The sequence below is a fragment of the Equus caballus genome, chromosome 1 (assembly GCF_041296265.1).
Source record: "Equus caballus isolate H_3958 breed thoroughbred chromosome 1, TB-T2T, whole genome shotgun sequence".
In the NCBI taxonomy this organism is placed as follows: domain Eukaryota; kingdom Metazoa; phylum Chordata; class Mammalia; order Perissodactyla; family Equidae; genus Equus; species Equus caballus.
The window spans coordinates 65,932,017-65,956,800 of NC_091684.1; the positions used below are offsets into that span (position 1 = coordinate 65,932,017).

Genomic DNA, 24,784 nt, shown 5'->3' on the forward strand with positions numbered 1-24,784 from the left:
CAGATGAAAGAGCATGGACAGGTGAAATCAGGTCAAGGAAACCTGCAGGCTAGAACGCCAGTGGAAAGGAGCAGTGGAGAAGGCCTGGCTGACCAGGATGCGGCCTTGGATCTCCCTCCCGTGAGAGGATGATCATTCCAATGCCAGCCACGGGCCCCAATTGTGAGTTTATGCTTGCTCTGTGCCCCAGCCTGCACTTCAGTGTATTTCTCTCTGTCTTTGGCATCCGTGACCCAGGTTGCCCTCTGCCCTGTCAACCTCAATGGGGGCAGCAGCTCAGCTTGCCAAAGCCAAATGCCAGTTGGCCAGATGCTTTGGTCAGCCTCAGATCTCTGTCTCAGCTGAGAGGCCTGAGGCTTTGGGCCAGTGCTTGGCTCCTAGTCCAGGCTCCTTCAGTTTCTGCACCAAAGCATTAGATGTCAAGGGTCTCTTTCAGCCTCCGAAAAGTCATGTATGTCAAAGCTTCTGGGGACCGGCCCCGTGGCCGAGTGGTTAAGTTCGTGTGCTCCGCTTTGGCGGCCCAGGGTTTCGCCAGTTTGGATCCTGGGTGCGGCCATGGCACCGCTCGTCAGGCCACACTGGGGCGGCATCCCATATGCCACAACTAGAAGGACCCACAACTAAAATAGACAACTATGTACTGGGGGGATTTGGGGGGAAAAAAAAAGATTGACAACAGTTGTTAGCTCAGGTGCCAATCTTTAAAAAAAAAAAAAAAAAAAGTTTTTCCAAAAAAAAAAGAAAAAAGCTTCTGGCTCTGTGAGACCAGGAGTGAAGTCTCGTTCTCCACCCACATCACAGATGTCAGTGCAGGAAGGGGCCTTAGAGATGATCAGGTCTGCATAATCTTTGGAGGCTCAGATGCTGAGGCCACGAGAGCATGCTCTGTCCAAGTCCTCACGGCTGGAGTTGAAAGTCAACTCTGCCTTTCCAGAATGACCTGGGCCTGCATGAGATAGACAACAACTTGGGGCAGAGCCTCATTTGTCTGGGTCCCCCCCAGCCTTGGTCTCAGACTGGTTAGAGACAAGCACAAATCCTCTCTTGGAGCTGCCTGGAGGTGGACCCTGGGGGCTGCCCCACAAGGCCTCAGTGCATCCAGAAACTAACGGTTTGTGACCTCAGGGACTTAACCGGTCCTCCAATTTAAAAAGGCATAGTGGTTTTTTCCTTGTAATTATAAAAGAAAACTAAGTCCCCTATAGAAAATTTGGAAAATACAAAAAAGTCTAAAGAAATAAAATCACTCATAATGCCACAAGCGCAAACTGTGAAGGTTTTGGTATCATAATTGAGTTCTTTAAAAGAAACTATTCCTAAAACAAGCAGCCGCCGTACCATTTGCCGAGTGGGTAACAAAATCTATGCAGCAGCTGCCCCCGTCTGAGGACAGCACTGAGTCTGGGCTGTCAAGGAGGTGTGGGCAGCTCTGTGGACGGGTACACATGGCAGAGGGGTGTGCCCTGGGTCCCAGAGAGCTGCGCCGGTCCCAGCTCCTCTCAACTGCCACAGCCCCACACAGCTCTGTGACTCCTGTGGCCAAAGGTGAGGCCAAGACTGCAGGTCCATGGTGGAACTTTACCCAGCAGGAAAGAACCAGGGAGGCACCAATAACAAGTCTACCCTTGTTGGCCCAGCCAATGGCAGCATGAGGCTTTTCCAGAACATTCTGCTCTCAAGCTCCTCCAAGCAAAAAGAACAGAGTAGGTGGGCTCTGCTCTGACCCAGGCCTCAGGTTGTTTAATGAGGCCAGCCCTGGCTTCCTGGCCACTTTTCCCAGTTTCCCTGCCACTCTGGAACATGGACTTTAAGGCCCAAGCAGGCTGCTCTGGAGAGCCCTGCATGCTGGGTGGTAGCACAATGCAGCCCCATGCCAGGCTGGGCCCTCCTCACCTGGTCTGGCCCTTGACCCCTTGCAGACAGGGTCCTGACTGAGAATATTAGGGGATCCTGGTGTCCTTCAAATCTCCTTTGCTTTTCACAACCCATCCCAAACTTGCAGACCTGAATGTGAGCACCCAGGGGCAGGATCTGAGTCTTAAGCAAATCAGCCATCTGGCCGCAACCAGTACCTACGCTGTGCTGGACGGATGGACGAACACCTGGGAGAGGAGGACGGAGTCAGAGCAAAGCTGATGCAGCAGGTGAAAGGGGCTCCTGATTATCACGAGAGCTAGAAAGAACCTCACACATCAGCCAATCCTGGCCACATGCAGAGGGAGGAAAGGTGTGTCAAGTTAGGAATAAAGGAAAGCTGAGGGAGCAGGAAAAGACAGAAACAAGTGAAACACAGGTGTCTTCACCACAACCAGTTACAGAAACTGACCTTTATTATTATACTAAAGTCTGTGTAACTTTTGATACAAAGTAAGGTTTTAGTACAGAAAATCCCAGTCTGTCAGAACAGTACCTGCGCACACTGTACCATCACAGTCCCACTCTGTCTGCAACTCAGAGGAACAGCCCCAAGGGCATGCGAGTAAGACCTGGAGACAGCCTATGGTTGTCTTAGTTGTCTGAGCTAGAAAACTTGTACCTGTAAAACAAAGGGCAGCATTGAGGACTGAAACATGTCTCTTTTTGAACAATTGTGCAAGAAAATATATCCCTTTTTAAAAAATGTCAGTATGACTAAACTACAATCTAGTGTCTAGAATTACAAAGAATAAAATGAAATCAAAGATTTCTTGCTAGTAAAATGAAATGTTAGGAACAGTATTAAAATATAGATCATACCCCAGTGACACTTACATGGAGCCCAGTACAGTACCTATTATTAACAAGACGCACAGTTTAAGGAGGGACCACATCAAATCTTCAGCCAGAGACATCCAGCGTCAGAAGTGCAAAAAAAACCCCAAACGAAGAATGAAGACATCTTCATGGAGTACTGTTCATGCCGTGAGTGCTGTAGCCAAGACTAAAAAGATCCCAGTTTCTCTTTTTAGATTTTTGACAGTGATAACACTAATCATTACGCTTCCCCCAAGAGCTCTCAATGCAAAGTTTGAAACACGAATGTTTTCATATCAAAAAGAGCACTGTGCCTGCCCACTCGATAGAGTTTAAGAATTACCCTGCAAAAACTGCACTGATAAAGGCTGTCACTATTTACAGAACCTAAAAAGGACCCAGTGGCATGCATCAGCCCTAGCTTAACGCCCTGCCTGGAACGAGCTGTGTCATCATGAACCTATGACGCTCCAACGGACCAGACAGAATGCTGAAACAACAAATGCAGACGAAGGAGAAGACATGGAAGGCAGGAGAGAAGGTCTGAGAGATGAGTGTGTAAGACTGCCAAAAGTCACCTTCCCTGGTGCAGGTGGGGAGAACACTGCCCCTGGCGAGTGAGCCCCACAAAGGCACTGGTTCTGCCACCACAGATGTCTAAGCATCTGCAGTCGCGAGGTCCTTCCAGGAGAGGTGCCACCGAGGAGCAGGAAGTTTGTCAAAGCTCTGGTCCCACCGACAAGAACCTCCCAAAGCAAGCAGCCCCCGGTGAGGTTCCAGAGTTGTTTGGCTGAAAACAGGAACAAAATCAACACGAAAGCAACACGGGGGGTTGGGTTGATAGAGGGGCAGGGCTGGGCACCGACAACACGGAGCCATTCAAGTAAACATAAACAACCAAATACTTAGAAAAGGCTTGTAAACTGTGATCTGAAAGGTTCTCTTTGCAGCATCTCTGATCAGCTGGCTAAAGAAAGGCTGGTGTCAAACCCCTCTAATTGAAAGTCTTTTGTGGTTTTTGTTTTGTCTTAAAGCACAGGTGTAAGAGGAACAGTCCGCCAGCCCTCTGTATACAAAGGAGGTGCTTCTGGAGTCCTTGCTCATGGATCCTTCCCCTTCATGTTTATATACACATAGACTTCCATTTCTCATCACTAACGAAGAGCTGAGCCAGGTGTTCACAGTGGCAGACGAGCTGCAGTCACTCCCCAGCACAGTGATCTTCTACAGTGGGCAGGCTGGAATCCACAGGACCTTATCTTGCTCTTGATTGACCATTGCCAAGATCTGAGTGCAAATGCTCGACAGGGCTCCTCCCTGGACAATGCCTGCAAAAGAGCCCCAAACACACAGATCACTGAGCTCAGAGTAAGACCTCAGGTTTGAGGCAAATAAATACATCTTTTCCTCTTTCTCTTCTCCTGCCTATTCTGAGCTACTTGACCCTTCTGCCCTACTCCCACCTGACTCTCATCCATCAGCAAGGAATTAGGGAAGAAAAAGAAAATTGAGAGTTGAGTGCAAATCCCTTTGGCTTCGTATCTGTCCCTCTGGTCAACTGTTCAGTAGGATGCTGAAAATACAGGCCCCAAATGAAGGTGGGTGTCAAATTCTGCCAGGCTTTCCAGCGTCTGGAACATGAATGGCTAGGATTTGACTGCTCGCATAAACTGCTCACCCCCACTGCATGCCCTGGCTTGGGTCTGCCCAATCTTGCAGTGGGGACTCCAGTACATTGGAAGGCAGTTTGGGCGTGTGCTGTGATGGTCTGATAGGCAGTAGGATTCTATAGGAAGCAAGGACGGGTGTCAGGAGCCGGTACCCCATGGCCCAGAGAAGACGACACATCTCCAGCTGGGGCCCAGGCCTGTTCTGCAGGCTTTTAACACCAAACCTCAGAAGACACAAGACCATGGCTCTCGGTGTGCTCCACCAAACAGCGCCAGTAGACAACCCAGGCCCCAGCTGCTTGCCACGAGGTACGTACAGAAATTGACAGGGAGCATTTAGAAACTGCTATGGAAATGTGACAGAGTAATTTTATGTCTGCTGAATCTAATAAAAAGCCAAGGCTTGTGTTTTGTAAGTTTTGGAGTTTTAAATTTTCATGTCTCTAGTAATTGTTAATGTCTGCGATGGACTGGAAGTTAAAAAACACAAACATATATATAGACAGAAGGATGAAGATTGGTTTTTGAGACCAATTGTTGCATGAGAAGCACCAAATTAGATCATAGCACTCTCTACAAGTTAATTAAAATCACTGTCCCAGCCTCTCTGTGACTACAATGTCACTAACCCCCCTACAAACGACTGATTCTATGGAAGAGGTTGAAAGACACAAAGCAAAATGGCAGCTAAAATTGGAGCCATGCCTCTTTTGGTTTGTTTTGTCTCAAAGACCAGAGATGTAAGGACACCGCTTTTCTTGACCAAACCTCATGGCAAAACTGGACTGCCCTGGAAGGTGTGAAGGACAGATGGCTACAGCCACCACCAAGTGCTGCCTTGCCAGGGAACACTGGAGCTATGCTATGTAACACGTTTAAAAATCCCAGAGGAAAAGGCCAGACCAGGACCTGAGGCCAAAATTAGTGAACTTTATCTTTCAACGTGTAAAATTCCTGATGTTGCCCGGTGCCTGCAATCAGAACATTTGTAATAAAAGTGCTTACCGTGGCATTCACCAGGCACCCAGAAGTGTGGGCTATTACCGCTTTCCAGAACCATGTCTTTGGAAATCCTGTTTCCATCCCCACTCCCTGCTCTGCCTCTCCAGCTCAGATGCACCACCTACCTGTGAAGTACCTACTGTACTCCTGTTCAATCTTCTGAGCCGTCTCAAATTGCTCTTTGGAATGCCTCTGAGTCACCTTGTCCTTCAGGTAGATGGGGTCTCTCTGCTCCCTGTCAGGACATCCGGAGAACCAAGCTGAGCCTCTCGCCTCCCCAGGCCCTCCTCTTTCCATCACACAGGGGCCCCATGAGCTCCCCTCGTAAAGCACAGCAGTAGCCTGCAGCCCATGGGGAGCTCTGGGCAGAGGGGGGAAAGGTGGGTGCCCCAGTGCATGCGCACAGGGAGCAGGCCCTCGAGTGCAGGTACCAGAAGCTTCAAAGCACAGAAAGGCAAAGTGGAGGGGGACCTTGATGAGCTGTTAGCCCAACCAGTTTGGAAACTGAAGCTCAGTGAAAGTAAAGGTTCACCCAAGCCACAAGCCAGCTCCTTGCAAGCTGGACTTAGCCCAGGTCACCCAGTTCCTGCATCCCTGTGAGCACCAAGCTGAGAGACAGGAGAAGGGAAAGGGGGATGGGGCAGGAGGGGAGCTATGCAAAGCTGGACATACTCAAGGAACTGTGGCAGCACCCAGCAGGGCGAAGGGTGGTAGGCACGGAGGGCCGTGCTTGGTTAACACTGCGTGACTCTGAACATGAGGTGGGGGCTTTAGGGGGAAGGCTCATTCCTATACATGCCACCTACTTCAAAGCCAACAGCCCTGCTGCCTTGGCTGTTTAAGCCAGCAGCCCCATCCCGGCAAGGCCCCAGGCTCAGCTCCGAGGAGCTGGTCACCTACTTGATGTGTTTGGCGCTCTTGTAGTGGATGAAGATGACGATGGGGTAGATGTGCATGTGGTGCAGCCGCTCGATGGCGTGGGGAGCAATGTCCAGGAGACAGTGCCGGTTCTGAGAGGGACGTGGGGAGAGTGAACACATACAGTTCTACCCATGAACAAGGCAGCAAGACCAGTCTCTCAGGAAGACCACACATGATGAACCGTGGGGAAACCTTATCCTGGAAAATCTCTCCCCACAAGCTATCAGCTCTGATGGTGGTCGAGGCTGGGAGCCAGGGCCGAGTAGGGTCTGGACAGACCAACTCCAAACTTCCCTTCCTGCCTTTGCCCAGATATGGGGACCTTCTTAAAGCTCCACCCCTGCCCGGCTTAGAAACCTTCCTTCCGCCAGACGGAGCGAACGAAGACTCAAAGACTCTCAGCAGGGCCTGCGGCGGGGAAAGGTCACGCGTGTCTTTGCACGGCTGTGGCTGAAATGCGTCCTGGGGTCCCCTGAGCCTCCAGGTCAAGTGTGAGCCAAAGGAAGGCCATGGCACTCTGCCTATCACTCCCCCCAGCCCCTGGAAGCTCCAGTGAGGGGGCCCAACTGTTGGCAGGCTTTCTAACTTCCGGGACACCCCTGACTGGAGCTCGTCCACCTCAACTGGGCAACCGACACTCAGAGCTGTAAGAAGCCAACTCCTTCACGTAACAAGAAAACCAAAGCCCAACGAGGTGAGCTGACCTGCTGAGAAGGACCGAGCCCAAGGAGTGCCCACGCTCTCGGGGGCGGCCTTTCCAACACACTGCAGAGTTCCCTGTGCCTCCTCATGCTACCTGGGAAACGGGCCTGAAGACAGACAGCACCACCTGTAACCCTTTCAAGGACAGGGGCCCTGGTGGAAGCTGTGCATCGTCTCCAGGATAAGGCACACACAAAGTTCTGCACACAAGCCCAACAGAGGAATGCCAGGACCCTGTTGTAGAATTCCCTGTGAGAGGGCTTTCCTAGAATTCAAAGCTCTTGTGAGATCCCCTCAGAGGGGGAGAGTTGACACATACAGATGGAGACTCCTACATGCCTGCCCAAGGCTAGCTTCCTACTGATGAAAGCGGAAGCACTCGGAAGCAACAGGGGAGCCCTGAGTAGGTTAATCTGCCCTAACAGGACACAGGTGAGCTCAGTGGCCTGAGAGACACAGAAGGCCAAGGTCCAAAGGCACAGGGGGTCCACTCAATGCTTCAACAGTCACCTAAGCCTTGGTCTGAAGCAACAGGTACCTTTTCTGTGATCTCCTTTATGGAAGCCACTGTGGTCACGTCAAAATGGCCACTCCTCCGCTTGTAGTCGACAAACAGGCAGTCTTTGACGCCCCGCTCAATGGCCTGCTGGGAGGCCTTCATCACCTCTGCAAAGCACACACATGGGAATCAGGATGCCCCCCGGCACAGTGAGCTGTCACAGCACGTTCTGGGGAAGAACACTGTGCAGAAGAGCTGTTAGGAACCTGGTCCTGCTGTCCACTCTTCCAGAGAAAGAACCGGAAGCCAAGAATCTCACCCAAATCAGGAGGGCTGTGAAACACCAGAGGATCTGGCCCCAGGAGACAGGTGGACTGGACACAGGGACAGACACAGCCCAGAAGGCCCAGGGGGGAACCCCTTACCAAGGGGGCATCTGCAGAACTTGCCAGGCGCCTCGTTCACCAGCATCTCCTTCACCACGTCCAGCAAAGGCCCCAGAATCAGGACGGGCCTCAGGGAGCTGCAGTCTACTCTCTGGACTCGCTGATAGGCAAGGCTCACGGAATCTGAGGGGAGAGGGGCAGTGTCATGGGCACCAGCCTGGAGCAGACGGGGAGGGGCTGGGAGCCCACAGCTCACCTGACCTTGCTCACCCAGATAGGCCCACACCCTTCACTCCACAAATTCAGAGCCAGGTAGGGTGACCATCTCACCCCAGTTTGCTGGGACTTGCGCGGTTTCAGCACTGAGAGTCTCACGTGCCGGGCACACCAGGGCATGCTCACTCCTGGAGTCCAGCACAAGTGTCCCCTGCTCCATGAACACTTAAGGCAGTCAGTCTTTAACAGTCATTTCAGCACTTTCTTCTGCTCAAATTCTCCCGCATGTGCCTTAGGCCTGCTCCCCTCATCCCCAGTATCCATTCTCCGCTCTCTAGAGATACATCCTCTGAGGTTTAGCAGGTATAATCTCTCCTGCAGGAAGGCATGGTCAGGTGACCCAGACCTCCCCAGTGTGGTGAGCAGAGGCAAAGCCTGCACTTCCTCACCCCCTTCCTATGGGCTGAAACACAGGACCAGGTGCTGTGAGCCACCTCTGACTCCGCAGATGAGGACAACCCTTAGAAGATGGCATGCTACAAGATAGAAGGGACCTGGGTCCCTGGGTGATTCCCCAGAACAGAGCTGCCTCCCTGGGACCACCTGCCAGCTCAGACTTTTACATGGCGGAGAAATAAGCTTCCTATCATGCTTCGGCCACTGTCATTTGGTCTCAGTTACAACAGTCAACTAGTGTCCTAGTTGATATGTGTATCGTCTCCCACCAAATGAATAAAAAGTCCCTGTGGAAAGAGAGGTCTAAAAACCAGCACACAACTCTTTTCTTGGCATCTTCCTGGTATCACTGTGCTGGCATCTTGGAAACACTTTAAAAAGAATATAAAGCACAGCCCTTGCCATTAAAGTCAAGCTCACATTCTAATCAGCATCACATGTCTAGGACAGCAACACATGAAAAGCAAGATAACCATACAAGAGCTGCCCAAGAGCTCCAGGCAGCAGAACAGGAGAGCCCGGGGAGCGGCAGAAGCGAGAGGAACACTATGTGGATCAGAGGATGCAGAGACCAGAAGGCCAGGTGGGATGGGCGCTGCGCCCAGGCACGGCATGGCAGGACGGTGGGTGATGGCGACGGGGAGGGGCAGAGCTGAGGTGAGGGTAGGCTAAGGTGGATTTGTGAGGAAAGGTCAATGAGAGGGTCAGCCTGGAAGGCCTATGCACAACTATACAGCGAGGCTTAACTAGGAGATGAGGAAGGAGGGGCCAGAAAGCAGAGCTGTAAGTGAACACACAGCACAGTGCTGGGTACAGCCTCAGCTCCCTAAGAACCGAGCGCGTGAGCAGAATGAGGGGGAAGTGAACACTCCCCCCTTCCCTCATCCACACCTCCACATGTATTTTCTAGGACTGGTGATTATCCATGTACATATAGATGGCTTTCTGTACAGCATGTCTCAACCTGGTGTCTCATCTGCTAACAAGGCAGGGGGAGGTTTTGGTGACCACATTCGCTGTCCAAGAACCCCAAGCATTTTGGACCAAACACTCTGAAGAGCCTCAGGGCAAGAGATGAACACATCCTCTCTTTTAAAAATTAGAATACTACAGATAAAGCCAAACATCCTCTTCGATGTCTTTTCTCCAATCCTGGTCCCCACCAGCTTCCTCAGAAGTAACCACTATCATGAGCTGGACGTATACCCTTCCAGATGCTTCCCTATTCTTACATGTTGATTTTTATATGCTCAAAAAGACTAGAAAATATGTTGTGTATGTGTGTGTTCCAACAAAAATGGCACGATACTGTAAAATCTGCAACTCCTTCTTTCACTCAGTGTTATGTTTCTGGAAGGCATCCGTGTTGACTCATCTTGATCTCTTTTATTCCTCTTGAACATCCCACACATGGATACACTACATCTATTTTTCCATTTCCCTGTTTATGGTCATTAAGTCACTGTTCTTCTCAACTTACTTGAAAAAGAATCAGGTAATGACTGTTAACATTCCACACTGTGAGGTACCAATTAGAAGATTCTGTTCCTCCCTGAATAATCTGCTTCACTGAAGTCCTCCTAATTACAGAATCATAAGGCTAGACAGCATCTCAGCAGTCAATGAATCCAACCAGAGTAAGCAGCCCAGAGAAAATGCAAAACTCCCAGGTAAGGGTAAATATACAGACAGACAGAGAATCTGGAAGTAATGTGATATAGATGCATAAATCACTTTCAAATCTGGTATAGATATTAAAAACCAAAAGCTAAAACTAACTATGTCTATGCTAATAAATACACATTATAAAAAGAGGTAATTGGTACCATCAACAACATAAAGTGGGGGGACACAAAAATATAATTTTATATGAGATTGTAATTATCAGTTTAAAATGGACTGTTATAACTTTAAGATGTTTTACATAATTGCAATGGCAAGCACAAAGAAAATATCTATAAAATATACATGAAGTAAAATGAGAAGGGAATCAAAACGTTATTACAAAAAAATTAATGAAACACAAAGGAAGGCAGCAAGGGGGGAAAAGATGGACAAAAAAGCTAAAAGACATACAGAAAACAACAAAATGGCAATAATAAGTCCTTTCATATCAGTAATACGTTATATGTAAGTAGATTAAAAGCCCCAATCAAAAGACACAGATTGGCTGAATGGATAAAAAACAAGACCCCACCATACGCTGTCTACAAAAGACTCACTTTAGACCTAAGGACACACGTAGGGTAAAAGTCAAAGGATAAGAAAAAGATATTTCCTGAAAACTGGAACTTAAAAGGAACAGGGCTGGCCATAGCTATATCATGCAAAATAGATTTTAAGACAAAAATTATCACAAGAGACAGAAAAGGACACTATATAACAATCAAAAAGTCAGTTCTACAGAAAGATACAACAATTATAAATATATCTGCATCTAACATTAGAGCTTCCAAATATGCAAAGCTCAAGCTGACAGAAGTGGAGGGAGAAACAGATAGTAACATAATATTAGTAGGGAGTTCAATGCCCCACTTCAGTTACAAATAGAACCACCAGAAAGAAGATCAGTAAGGAAACAGAGCACTTGAATAACACCATAGACCTAATAGGTACACACAGAACACTCCACCCAACAACAGAACACACATTGTTCTCTAATGCACATGAACGTTCTCTAAGATAGATCACATTAGGCCACAAAACAAGTCTTAACAAATTTAAGACTGCAATTATACAAAGTATCTTCTCTGACCATAACGGAATGAAACAAGAAATCAACAGCAGCACGAAAGTCTACAAATGTGTAGAAATTAAAACAACTCACCCTTAAACAACCAATGGGTCAAAAAAATAATCACAAGGGAATTCAGAAAATGTCTGGAGACAAATGAAAATACACAACACACGAAAAAGTATGGGATGCAGCAAAAGCAGTTCTAAGAGGGAAGTTTACAGTGATAAATGCTGACACTGAAAAAGAAGGATCTCAAATCAACAACCTAAGTTTACACTTTACAGAACCAGAAAAAGAACACACTAAACCCAAAATCAGCAAAAGGAAGGACATAATAAAGATAAGAACAGAGATAAATGAAATAGAAAATAGAAAAAAAATCAATGAAACCAAAAGTTGGTTTTTTGAAAAGACTGAAAGACATTTTTAAGACAAACTTTAAGGTCTTTAAGACCTTTTAAGACAAACTCTTAGCCAGACTAATGAAGAAAAAAGCAGAGAAGACAAATAACTAAAATTAGAAATGAGACAGTACATTTCACAAATTTAAAAAATTATAAGAAATTACCAATTATATGTCAACAAATTGGATAAGTGATAAGAAATGATAAATGACTAGAAACACACAACCTAGCAAGACTAAATCATGAAGAAACAAAAAATCTAAACAAACCTTAACAAGTAAGGAGATTGGAACAGGAACCAAGAAACTTCTCAACAAAGAAAAGCCCAGGACTAGACGGCTTCACCAGAGAACTCAACAAACATTTAAAGAAGAATTAACACCAGACCTCTTCAAACTTTTCCAAAGAACTGAAGAGAGAAAACTTCCAAGCTCATGCTATGAGGTCAGCATTACTCTGACACCCAAACCAGCTAAAGACACAAGAAAAGAACACTACAGACCAATACCATTGATAAATACTGATGCAAAAATCCTTACCAAAATATTAGCAAACTGAATTCAACAGCATATTAAAGCGATTATAAACTATGACCAAGTGGGATTCATACATGGAAAGCAAAGATAGTTCGATAATCAAAAACCAATCAATGTGATACACCACATTAACAAAATGAAAGACAAAAACCACATGATGATCTCAATTGATGCAGAAAAAGCATTTGACAAAACCAACACCCTTTCACGATTAAAAAAAGAAAACACTCAACAAACTAGGAATAGAAGGAAACTACCTCAACATAACAAAAGCCATATATAAAAAGCCCATGCTAACATCACACTCCACGGCAAAAGACTGAAAGCTCATGCTTTCGGTTTGAGATCAGGAACAAGGCCAGGAGGCTACTCTCGCCTCTACTATCCAACATAGTACTGGAAATCCTAGCCAGAGAAATGAGACAAGATAAAGAAATTCACAATAGGCATCCAAATTGAAAAACAAGAAGTAAAATTATCTGTTTGCAGATGACATGATCTTTTATGTAGAAAACCCTAAAGAATCCATTAAAAAACTGGTACAACTAATAAGTGATTTCAGCAAAGTTTCAGGGCACAAAATCAAAACACAAAAATTAGTTGCATTTCTTAATACTAACAATGACCAATCTGAAAAAGAAATTAAGAAAACAATCCCATTTACTATAGCCTCAAAAAGGATAAAATATTTAGGAATAAACCAAACCAAGGAGGTAAAAGACTTGTATGCTGAAAACTACAAAAAACTACAAAACATGGCAAAAAGAAATCAAAGATATAATAAATGGAAAGATATTCTGTGCTCGCGAATTGGAAGACTCATTATCATTAAAATGTCCATACTACCCAAATCAATCTATACAGATTCAGTACAATCCCTATCAAAATCCCAATAGCATTTTTTTGTAGAAACAGAAAAAAAAAATGCGAAATTCATACAGAATCTCAGAGGACCTGGAATAGCCAAAACAATCTTAAAAAGAACAAAGTTGAAGGTCTCATACTTCCTGATTTTGAAAAATACTGCAAAGCAACAGTAATCAAGACAGTGTGGTAGTGGCATAAAGACATATATTTAGAGACCAATGGAACAGAATAGAGAGCCTAGAAATAAATGCTTGTATATAAGGCAAAATGATTTTTTTTCCTGCTTTTTTCTCCACAAATCCCCCCAGTACATAGTTGTATATTTTAGTTGTGGATCCTTCTAGTTGTGGCACGTGGGACGCCACCTCAACATGGCCTAATGAGTGGTGCCATGTCTGCACCCAGGATCCAAACCCTAGGCTGCCGAAGCAAATCACAGGAACTTAACCACTCGGCCATGGGGATCGGCCCCCATAAGGCAAGCTGATTTTTGATAAGGGTGCCAAGACTACACAATGGGGAAATGAAGTCTCTTCAACGAACAGTGTTGTTAAAACTGATGTCCACATGAAAAAGAGTGAAGGTGGACCCTTATCTCACACCATATACCAAAATTAAACCCAAATAGATTAAAGACCTAAACATAAGGCCTGAAACTATAAAACTCCTAGAAGAAAACATAGAGGAAGAGTTTCATGACATTGGTGTGGGCAATGATTACTTGAATAGGGACAAGAAAAGCACAGGCAAGAAAATCAAAATAGACAAATAGGACCACATTGAATTTTAAAACTTCTGTGCATCACAGTAAACAAACAACAGAATGAAAAGACAACCTACGGAAGAAGACAAAATATCTGCAAATGATGTACATGTGTGTGTGTGTGTGTGTGTGTATCTGAAAGGTTTATATCCAGAATTTATAAGAAAGTTCTAGAACTCAACAAAACAAATAATTTGATTAAAAATGGGTGAAGGATTTGAACAGACAATTCTCCAAAGAAGATATACAAATGGCCATCAATCATATGAAAAAGATGCTCAACATCACTAATTAAGAGAAATGCAAATCAAAACATTGAGATACCACCTCACACCCATTAGGATGGCCACTATCAAAAGAAACGAGCAAACGGAAGATAACGGGTGTTGGCAAGAATGTGGAGAAATTGGAACCCTTGTGCACTGCTGTTGGGAATATGAAATGATACAGCTACTATGGAAAAGAGTATGGTGGTTCCTCAAAAAATTTAAAAATAGAATTAACATATGATCCAGCAATCCCACTTCTGTGTATATAGCCAAAAGAATTCACAGCAGGATCTCCAAGAGACATCTGTACACCTGTGTTCATCCAGCATTATTCACAGTAGCCAAGAGGCAGAAGCAATCCAAATGTCCATTGACAAGTGAATGGATAAAGAAAATGTGGTAGATACATACAATGAAAACTATGCAGCCGTAAATAAAGAAGGAAACTTGTCACATGCTACGATATGGATGAACCTCAAGGATATTTTGCTAAGTGAAATAAGCTAATCACAAAAGGATAAATACTGTATTATTCCACTCATATGAAGTATCTAAAGTATTCAAAATCATAGAAATAGAAAAGGTGGTGTGGCTGTAAAGGGTTGGGGCAAGAGGGGAGGCGGAATTAGTGTTCAGTGGGTACAGAATTTCAATTTTGCTAGATAAAAAAGTTCTAGAGATCTGCTGCACAACAATGCAAATATACTTAACACCACTGAATTGTACACTTAAAAATGGTTAAGATAGTAGGTTTAAATGTGTTTTTTACCACAAAAATATCAAACAGAAACTAGAACTGAAAAATGCAATTTCTGAAATAAGAACATTGGACACAACAGAAGAGTGGAGTAATGAAGAGGGAAAGTTCAGTGGAAAATATCTGAGCTATCCAGGTTGAAACACGGAGACAAAAAAACCAAAAACACAGAAAATAGAGGGGGAAAAGAAGGTGTAAAACACATACGGACATGGTCAAAGAGCTAAGATGCAGGAGTGGAAAGACAAGCACAGAAGTAGTTTTAAAGAAACACTGGCCAGGCATTTTCCAAAAGTGACACTGTTCTGTACACACATTATACTTCAATAAAATGAAAAAAAGAGATTGTCACTGTGGGTTGAAAAAACCCACATGCTGCTTATAGGAAACATTTAAATATAAAGCTACAGAGGGGCCAGCCCGGTGGCCAAGTGGTTGGGTTCACGCACTCTGCTTCGGCAGCCCAGGGTTTCGCCAGTTCAAATCCTGGGTGCAGACATGGCAGTACTCATCAAGCCATGCTGGGGCGGTGTCCCACATGCCACAACTAGAAGGACCCACAACGAAGAATATACAACTATGTACCAGGGGGGCTTTGGGGAGAAAAAGGAAAAAATAAAATCTTTAAAAAAAAAAAAAAAAACATATATATAAAGCTACAGAAAGTTTAAAATAAAAGGATGAAAAAAGATGAACTATGCAAATGCTAACCAAAGGAAAACTGGTACAACAATAACAATATCACACAAAACAGAGTTCAAGGCAAGAGACGTGACTAGAGATAAAGAAGGACATTTCATGATGACAAAAGGGTCAACTTACCAGGAAGATATAACAATTCAAAAGGTGCGTGCTCTTAAAGACAACTTCAAAAAATATAATGCAAAAAAACCCTGAAGAACTAAAAGAAGAGTAGACAAAAGGCTATTTTTCAAAGACAAACATATCTATTGGACATCCACTGACTACTCCAGAGACGGTGTCTATGGGAGAAAAGGGAGGGGGGATATGAAAGCGGAGGTCAAAGAAATGAAAGGAGAAAAAACAAAAGCAATCTAAGAGAGAAACCATGCCTTGAGTAAGGGGTCGGCAGACTTCTTCTGTAAAGGGCAAGAGAGTAAATATTTTAGGCTTTGAAGGCCAAAAGGCAAAATCAAGCAACTATTATTGCCCAGTGACTAATACAGTCTTCACACATTTTAAAGTCTAAGAACCCATTCTTAGCTTGCAGGCCATACAAAAACAGGCAGTGGGCTAGATTTGGCTCATGGGCTGTGGCGTCTCAAGCCCTGTCCTGACTGACATGACAGTGGGCCATGAACATAGGTAGGATTCACTCAACTTGCTGTGCCTAAGGCCTTAATTTAAAAAATTAAGAAAGAAGGAGGGGAAGAGGGGAGGGAGCAAGGAAAGGAGGGAAGAAGGAAACCTGCTATCCTACCTTCTGTTGCTCAAGGCCACCTCCCCACCCTGCCTGCCCAGGAGGGCACACATTCTAGAACAATGGACGTACATGCGGGGTCCCAGGAGCAGCATTCATGAGAGCCTCCTGCTTTACAGGACAAATACAGCCTTTCCACAAGGGTGACCTCACAGGGGATCTGATACTCCCTAATATGCAACTCTGGGCCTACATCAGCACCCGGGCCTGGGAGGATCTTGTAAGAATCATTAACAGACACAGGGAGTGAGGCCAGAAAAGGCCAAAGATCTGCAGAGACTGGTGGTCAGTGGTCACCACCGAGCAGCCTGTAATAACCCAAAACAAACTACAAGCAATACATTGAACAAAAACTGCTTTTTGCCCGCTTAATACTTCTCCTTCCTTTCTTCCTTACTAACAGAACCTGCATTACTGAGGCCAGCAATGCTCCAGCCAAAAACCTGCCTTTTCAGCCTCCCTTGCCCATGCAAGTGGCCAATGAGATGTAAGTAGAAATCAAAGGGTGGGGCTTCCAGGGAAGCTATTTAAAGAGGTACACTAAACTGAGGCACACTTTTGCCTTGCCCCTTCCTCCTTCCTGCTGCCTGAACATGGACGTGATGGATGGAGCTACAATGAAATGTGGTGACCACGGGGAAACGTTAAGGATGGAAGCCATGCCCTATGGATAGGAGACTCTGAAGACACCAGCACCACCATCCCAACCTAGATGCCTACCTCCAGACTACTTCTGTGTGAAAGTAGGCAAATCTCTATCTTGTTTAAGTCACTGTTGTGAGGCTTCTGTGGTTAACAGCAAATCTAATCCTGAGAGCCTGTTAAAAAAGCAAGCTCAGCCACTTGCCTTCAAAGAGTGGAATGGAATCATTGGAAAAGGTGTCCAAGGCAAGAAGGTCTTTCCCATCTTTGGACCCACTGCGTTTGTGCTTATGTTTTCTTCGAAAGAAGGATCTGCGTGCAGCCGCCGACAGCGTCTTTGCAGTGGCGTTGTCGTCTTTGACTTCAGACATGCTGAGCCTCCTGGAGAATTCTTGGTCCATCCTGCAGTCACAGGGAATGGCAGTGCTGGGTGGGACCACAGGGACCATCTCCTGCCCATCCTGCCCATGAGGAGAGCGAGAGCTGGGACTACAGGCTCCTCCAACACTCCTCTGCAGGTTTCACGGCAACTTCACCCACCCACGCCGAGGACCCCTGTACCACTGCTGTGGGGTTGACACAAGCACCAGAGCTGGGGGCAAGCTCTTAGAGAAGACCAATATCTATATTCAGATGAGTGTCAAAGGAATTGCTAGACAGCTTTCACTTGGTGACATTACAAGTTACATTTCCTGCCAGAAAAAAGAATGAGGCACTGAAACACACTGCAACATGGACAGACCTTGAAAATACAATGCTAAGTGAAAGAAGACAGTCACAAAAGACTACATACTATATGATTCCATCCACATGAAAGCCCAGAACAGGGAGATCTACAGACACAGAAAGTAGGTGAGTGGTTGCCCGGGGCTGGGGGGAGGGGGTGAGAGACAAATGATGAGGGGCAATGGCGAAAGGGGACAGGGCTTCTTTTGAAGTGAGGAAAATGTTCTGAAATGGACTGTGGTGATGGTTGTACCTATCTGTGAATAGAATAAAAGCCACTGACTTGTACACTTTCGGTAAATTGATTGGTACATGAATTATATCTCAATACATCTGTTAAAAAAATTATGTCTCCTAAGTTGCGACTGTGCTTCCGTATAGCACTGACTTACGTACAGCTTTCTGGACAAGCAATTTCAGCAAAAAGTATAGACCAGAAGCTGAGATGAGCAGCAGAATGAGTCTTCCAGCATCCCCGTCCCCGGCCCTCATCTTGTGGGAAAGCTCCATGGATGCTACCCCCACCCCACTCCCAAGGTCAGACATGGAGAACACTTACACATATTTGCTGGGGATCTGCCCACGCTGGATCTTCTGGGCGTTCTCGTCCAGCTGCCAGGCCATCCAGGACCCAAATGTGCCCTGGGGCAAGGTGTCATCAACGTAGAGGATGTCGTCTTTCTTAAAGCTGAGCTCATGCTCCACCTCTGCCAGCCGGTCGTACAGGGCCCTAGACGAAGTGACAAAGGGAAGAGGATCAGGAGACTTCTGGCTGCTGCAGGACAAGTCACACATCGTGGCAGCCAGACTCCTGGGGCCACTCTCCTCTGCTCTGAGCTTTCCCCAGACCATGATCAGGACCCACTTTTTCCCATCCTGGTGGCAGTTCCCAAAGGAGGGAACCCAGACTTTACATACAGGACAAAGAAGGTGCCTTTCCTCCTCTGAAGTCAGAGGCTCCCTGGTGATAAGAGCTGCCTCACGCCTATCAGATAAAGAACTTCTGGCCAAGGACCAAGGCCATACCTCCCCTTCCAAGTGGGCCTTTCCCAATTGCCTTTCTCCCCCGAGTCAAGGCTCATGGCTCCTACAGATTGGAAACCCCCCAGGATGCAAACATGTCATTTCCCACCCAGGAGGGGGTCCTAGAAACAGGGACCCGTAACTCATGGTATACAGTTGATCAGTGTTTTTATTCTTTTTGTGGCCTCAGATTTTAGGGAATGTGAAGCAAGCTCTGAGGCCCTCCTAGAAAATGCCTGATGCCTGCCACCTCACACATTTCATACAGCACTTCAGGGCACTGTGGCTACCTCAACATCTACAAACCTGCAGAGGGACCTGCAGACCCTGGTCAGGGGGAGACCAAGAGAGGAATGCAGCCCACATGAAAATGGGGCTCTGCAGCCTCAAAATTCCCCAGGCCCCAAACCCTAAAGAGGTTCTCAGCCTTCCATCTGGGTCTGTAAGCCCTTGAGGTTTTATCTAAGTCACAAGCAACTTGCCGTGAGCTTGCGGTTTGGGGCCCAAGTAATGATGATTACAGTGCCACCCTTTGGGGGCAAGAAACACAGAGATGCTCACCGGGAACAGTTTCCACTGAAAGGCCCTCCCCTGGCCACTGATACCTGATATAGAAGCTGTCGCCAGGCAGGCCCTTGACCTTGGCGAACTCCTCAGGGCGGAACTGCACCTTCAGGCGGACGCCATCCTTGGGCTTCAGCATCTCCACGTAGACCTCCTCCACCGTCTTGTTGCGCACGTCCAGACTGCCATACTGCCCAGGGATAGGGGACTGGGGTCAGAAGGCAGAGGGCAGAAGCCAGCGGTGTCTTGGGCACCCATGAGGGGCTGGTTGTGGGAGGCGATTCAACTTCTCCTTAACTGGGAATCTGCCTGCCTCCTCTGCCGAGTGTCTGCTCTGTCCCCCACAGCTTCTCCCAGGAGAAACCCTGTTCCAGCCCCGCAGCCAGTAAGGGCTATTCAGAACGCAGCACTTCATCTTGCTTGCGCTACTGTATCTTTCAATATCTACGAACCACCTCTTTCATCAAACAGGAGACCCAGTGAGAAGGAGATGACACTCCCCATCAAATGAGAGTCCTGCTGCTGACAAGGGCAGAGCATCTTCCCTCTAGATGCCAGGGGCCAAGCTGGCATCTTGCTCACTTTCCGGTGATCTACCCACAGGGTCTTGGCAGCACTCAACACTGACAAGGGCTGCCAGGTGAGAGGCTCTGCTCCTCGGTCTCCTGTGTCACCTGAGACCATAGGAAGCCTGAAATGCAAACGGAGGGTGGCCTGGCCCGCTGCTCAGCAGCTCAGAACTCACCTCGAGGATGAGATCTCCCGGCACCAGGCCGTCGGGACCCTTGGCAGGACTGTCATCCTCCACCTCAGCCACAAACACCCCGTGCAGGTTCCCCCCACATAAATGCAGTCCAAGCTCCAGCTGGGACTTTTTGATGAAGACAACACGTGGCTCTGGGGTCTTCTTATTGGCGTCTCCCACCATCCTTTCAGGAAGGAAAATGCAGTTCCCCAATCATGCACAGGGAGGGAGTAGGACATGTAAATGACAAACAGTGGCTAATGCCCCACTTTCTGCTTGTTCCATGGGGTCTCAGAACCACAGGGAGTTGAAAGAGATCCCACCCCGGGCTCTAGTCCTAGTGACTTAGTTTTTAGGCAGGAGGCTGAGGCTTGGTAGAGGGGAAACCATGGCCCCAGCTCACAAAGCCAGTTGGGAAAGAGCGGAAATCAATGCTCCTGTCAATCACATGCTGCAGCCTGTGTCCCTCCCACATGGATTATACTTGTTTTCCTGAACTTGTTCAGTCTGAGAAAGGCAGAGCTGGTCTCACCATTCAGAGCACAAGAACTCATCCAGCTTTTCCCGAGCTCTGTGTTAAAGCACGGAAAGGTGTCCCTGCCATCAAAGACCTCACGACGGAGTGAGGGAGATAAATGCTAGCCAACTGAGTGAAAGGAACAGGGCAGCAAGGGAGATTGATGAGGGGGATCTCAGGGGAGAAGCCAGCAGGTGATCATAATTTTGCTGCACTCAGTTCCAATGTAACTGATCCTGAACGCAGAGCTGGCCACATTCTGGGTGAGGCCGGGGAAGCAGCTCCGTCCAGGACCGTTGAATGGCTACTGCATGCCCCGGCCCAGGTGGCCCTCTCCCCATCTCCCCTCCAGCTTCCCTGTGTGCCCTGCCTCCTCCTGATCTCTCCACACCCACCCCTGCCTGGCTAACCCCTGCTCATCCTGAACGTTTGACTTGGCTGTCACCACTCCCTGCCACACTCCTCCTAACTGCTCCATCGTGCCTGGACCCCTCCCAGCACGTCAGCTATGCCACACACACCTGGGCACTTGCCTCTCACCCTCTAAACCCAGTGCCCCTTGGAGGTGACACTGCTGTTGACACCAGAGCCCAGGGCCTAGCTGGGTGATGACTGTGTAATTCTGTCTACAGACAGACTCAGAAAATGAGTGAATGAGGAAAGGAGAGAAAGAAAAGAGGCAGAGCCAAGAACAAGTCAATGAGAAAACGAGAAAAAAAAAAACGGGGGCCGGCCCCATGGCCGAGTGGTTAAGTTCGTGGGCTCTGCTTTGACAGGCCAGGGTTTCGCCGGTTCGAATCCTGGGTGCGGACATGGAACCGCTCATCAAGCCATGCTGAGGCAGCATTCCACATGCCACAACTAGGAGGACCCACAACTAAAAACACACAACTATGTAGCGGGGGGCTTTGGGAGAAAAAAAAAGGGAAAATAAAATCTTTAAAAAAAAGAAAGAAAGAAAGGGCAGGAGGGAGGGAGACAAAAAGGAAGGGTGTGCTTCCCACCCGACATCCTGACAACCCAGTGTGCAGTCTAGCTGTCCAATACCCACGTCCTTTAGGAGACGTGCTCGGACCACAATAAAGACCCCCTGACCCGCCCCACTGGGCCAAGGTGTACAGATGGAAGGCTCACAGCATGTCTCTGCTGACCTGGAACTGGGAGTGCTCTGCTTGGCCAGGGGGGTGCCTGGGCCCTCATCCTGCTCCATCAGCGGGTCAATGACAGAGGGATGCTCCGGGGTGGTGGCACCGCTGCCCTGGAGAGTGGAGTGGATATTGGCAGGGTCCAGGTGGGAGCTAGGGATGGAGAACAGGAAGAATAAGGAGCAGCACAAAGCCCTCAGCCACCCAGAGTTACCCTCTCTCCGGCAGTGACCAGGGCTAGGCTGTGAACAGGGACCAGGTCACATGGCTCTACACCCTGAACCCTGAGAAGAGCAGATGCCTCAAGAGAATGGACTCAGGTGGTCCACCCTGCAGGATATGCCTGTCCTTTCCTCCCTACCCATCCTCAACTGAGGGATCTTCTCCGCAAGTGTTGACACGGGGACACATGAATTCAGTCCCTTTTCCTGTTTGTGCATCTCAGCCCCGCTCTTTCGCTGAGCTGAGCGAAGCTGCATGACAAGAGCGTGTCTTCCCCATCTCTCTTCTGCCCTGCAACCCACAGCACAGGGGCAGATACAAGCAGCATCTGCTTGTGGACAAGGGGCCGAACCACTTTGTGCAAGAATCCTAGCCCCCAGGCTTCAGCTCCTGGCTACCACACACCCATGCTGCACAGGGGACCCAGTCATCTGTTTCCGCATCCTACTTCACTACTCCAGGAAGAGACATCCTCCCTCCATATGTCCTTTTGCAAACTCCAGGGCTGGTCAACTCTCCTCTTATGGCAGCAGAATGCTCAGAATTTGCAGCTGGCACTCTGGGTCTCCCCACAGTGAGCTATGCACCTGCCACACCCATCTCTCCTCCCCCAGCCCAGACAGTCCCAGGCCCAGAGGCCCAGGTCCTACCTGGACCGGGAGTGGCTGCTGAGCTGGTGCATGTGTGGGTTGTACTGGGCCAGGATGGTGATGGTGTCACACTGCTGCCCGATGATGAGCCGGGCCTGCTGCTCCGTGGCACTCCGCAGGTTTATGCCATTGAACTAGGAAAGACCCAGAGCAGGCTCAGTGACGGGGGAGGGGGAATGATAACGAGACCTAGGATGACGACTTGGGGGCTACTGCTTTTCCAAGGAAGGGAGGAGGGAGAGAAGAATGCACTGCAGAAGGGCAGCTCCCGCTTACCTCAAGTAACTGGTCTCCATACTCCAGGCCAGCCTGGTATGCAATGCTCCCCCCAGTCACCTTGGAGACGTAGACACCGCCCTTCTCTCCACTCACGATAGAGATGCCCAGTGGCTCGGAGCCCTTCTGTAGCTTGACATGGCGCGGCTCCTCCACGTAGGGCCTTGGAAGAGAGCCAACAGTTTTGGGGACCAAGATGCAAAGGAAAGGTATGGAGATCTGAGGTCAAGCATGCAATCAGCTATGCAAATAGAGCCAGGGAACACTGGGGGCTCCTATTATGACACAGCTGGATGAGGACATGATGACCCCACCTTTGTATGACAGTGATACACATTCCCGCCAATTCATGCAATATAAACATCACACCCCCAAAAGGACATGGAAGTACCTGGTCCCAAAACCACAAAGAGTGGTCCATGTGAATTATAAACACTGATATACACCGGGGAAAAGCACAAAGATTTTCATAATGCTAGAGAGTTGCCTCACAATGTGCAATTTATGAACCCCAGTGGGGTCTCAAGATGCCCTGAGAGGAAAAGAAATGGCTTTTGGGATGACATTCACTCAAGAAGAAACGATAAAAAGGACCAGTTTTTATATTTACCAGTACACAGGTGATGTACAATGATCATGGAAATTAAGCTGCTGCAAACCCAAGCCGTTAAAAAGGGAGCAAACGGGGAGGCTAGGAGCAAGGTGGCAACTATGCACTTGCTGGCCAGAGGGAGCCATCCATCACGCCAGAGCAAGAAGAGGCACAAGGGAGCCTCATGACAGGCCAACCTCAGATTCCTCAGGGAAGAGGCCCTGGGCCTGGTGGCCACAGGCAATCTCAAGAGGAATTGGTGGTGGAGACATCTGGAAGGTGCAAAAGGTTAGAAAGAAAAGACAGATGCTCGGAGAAGGAAGACAACCAGAGACACCTGGAATGTAACAGACAGAAAGACAGCCAAGTGAGGCTGAGCCAGCCATCAGGACTGCACTTCACACTGCCCTGGGCTTTCCTTTCAGGACAAAATCGCAGTCAAGGGCCACAGGAGGAGCCAGCGGGAACACCATCTCCTTGGGATCCCCTCCAGAGAACATGGTAAAGGACAGGCAGCTGGAGGGCAGGCGCCTGAATCACCCACCCCTGCCACCCAGAGGCACAGGAGTCTCTTGGGCTCAGCAGGCCTCAGGCTGGATCCCTACCACTCAGGGCCCAGTCCCCTGGCGATGCTGAGATTAAAATCCTTCTTGACTTGTGCCTTCTCCTCTCCCATCTTCCAAGGTGTTCTCCCCTTCCCAAACTCACCCGCTCTGCAACGCCTTCCTCGACCCTCCAGCTCAGATGGATCAGTCCTGGCCTGCACCCTCAGTCACTTGAAGACTCAACACACATTAGAGCACCAGGCAGTTTACAGTTGTAAGAACTCTTAGTGAGCAGCCACCCCAACACTATCCTCATGCCTCCAGCCCAGGAGGACAGCACAGAGGCCCAGAGACGGGAGGAAGCTGCCTCCCAGGGCAGCTACAGGTGTGGGCAGAGCTACTTTGCTGTCCAGGGCTCCTCATTCCTCACTGTATACTCTTCCCTTTGATCTAACTCCAAACAATACATCTATCTCAATACAGGAGCAGGCAACCAAATCATAATAATAGCCATACAACAGAAGCCATGAAGCCGTTAAAAATTATATAATCAGCATTTACTGACATGGAAAGACATGGAAAGGACAGACTGTCATGAGAAGACAGGTCAGCATAATTCCATTTATATAAATCTGTACAGATCTTTATGTGTCCATTCATGCATAAGAGATTTCCATGGTGGACCTTACCAAAATGTTAACAATGGCATCTCTGGGGGATGGGAATCCTTCCTTTTTAATCTCGTGAATGATCTAAATTCCTTATAGTATGCACAAGA

At 47.8% G+C, this 24,784-nt stretch overlaps 1 protein-coding gene across 4 annotated transcripts in view; it reads right to left on the reverse strand.

Annotated features, from left to right (window-relative positions):
• Positions 1–2,312: 2,312 nt before the first annotated feature.
• The window catches only part of DLG5 (discs large MAGUK scaffold protein 5), a 128,759-nt gene continuing 106,287 nt past the window's right edge, over positions 2,313–24,784 (reverse strand). For 3 of the 4 annotated variants that reach the window (XM_023645967.2, XM_023645983.2, XM_070227867.1), the window contains exons 21-32: positions 22,870–23,032; positions 22,594–22,727; positions 21,728–21,874; positions 20,060–20,243; positions 19,356–19,504; positions 18,287–18,457; positions 17,207–17,403; positions 7,953–8,096; positions 7,567–7,694; positions 6,306–6,415; positions 5,531–5,640; positions 2,313–4,061 (exon numbers count right to left, since the gene is read on the reverse strand). In XM_023645967.2, coding sequence (XP_023501735.2) covers positions 3,958–4,061; positions 5,531–5,640; positions 6,306–6,415; positions 7,567–7,694; positions 7,953–8,096; positions 17,207–17,403; positions 18,287–18,457; positions 19,356–19,504; positions 20,060–20,243; positions 21,728–21,874; positions 22,594–22,727; positions 22,870–23,032 — 1,741 coding nt within the window. In that variant the 3' untranslated portion in view covers positions 2,313–3,957. The remainder of the gene's footprint in view (positions 4,062–5,530; positions 5,641–6,305; positions 6,416–7,566; positions 7,695–7,952; positions 8,097–17,206; positions 17,404–18,286; positions 18,458–19,355; positions 19,505–20,059; positions 20,244–21,727; positions 21,875–22,593; positions 22,728–22,869; positions 23,033–24,784) is intronic. The other variant, XR_011423411.1, reaches the window with a different exon arrangement.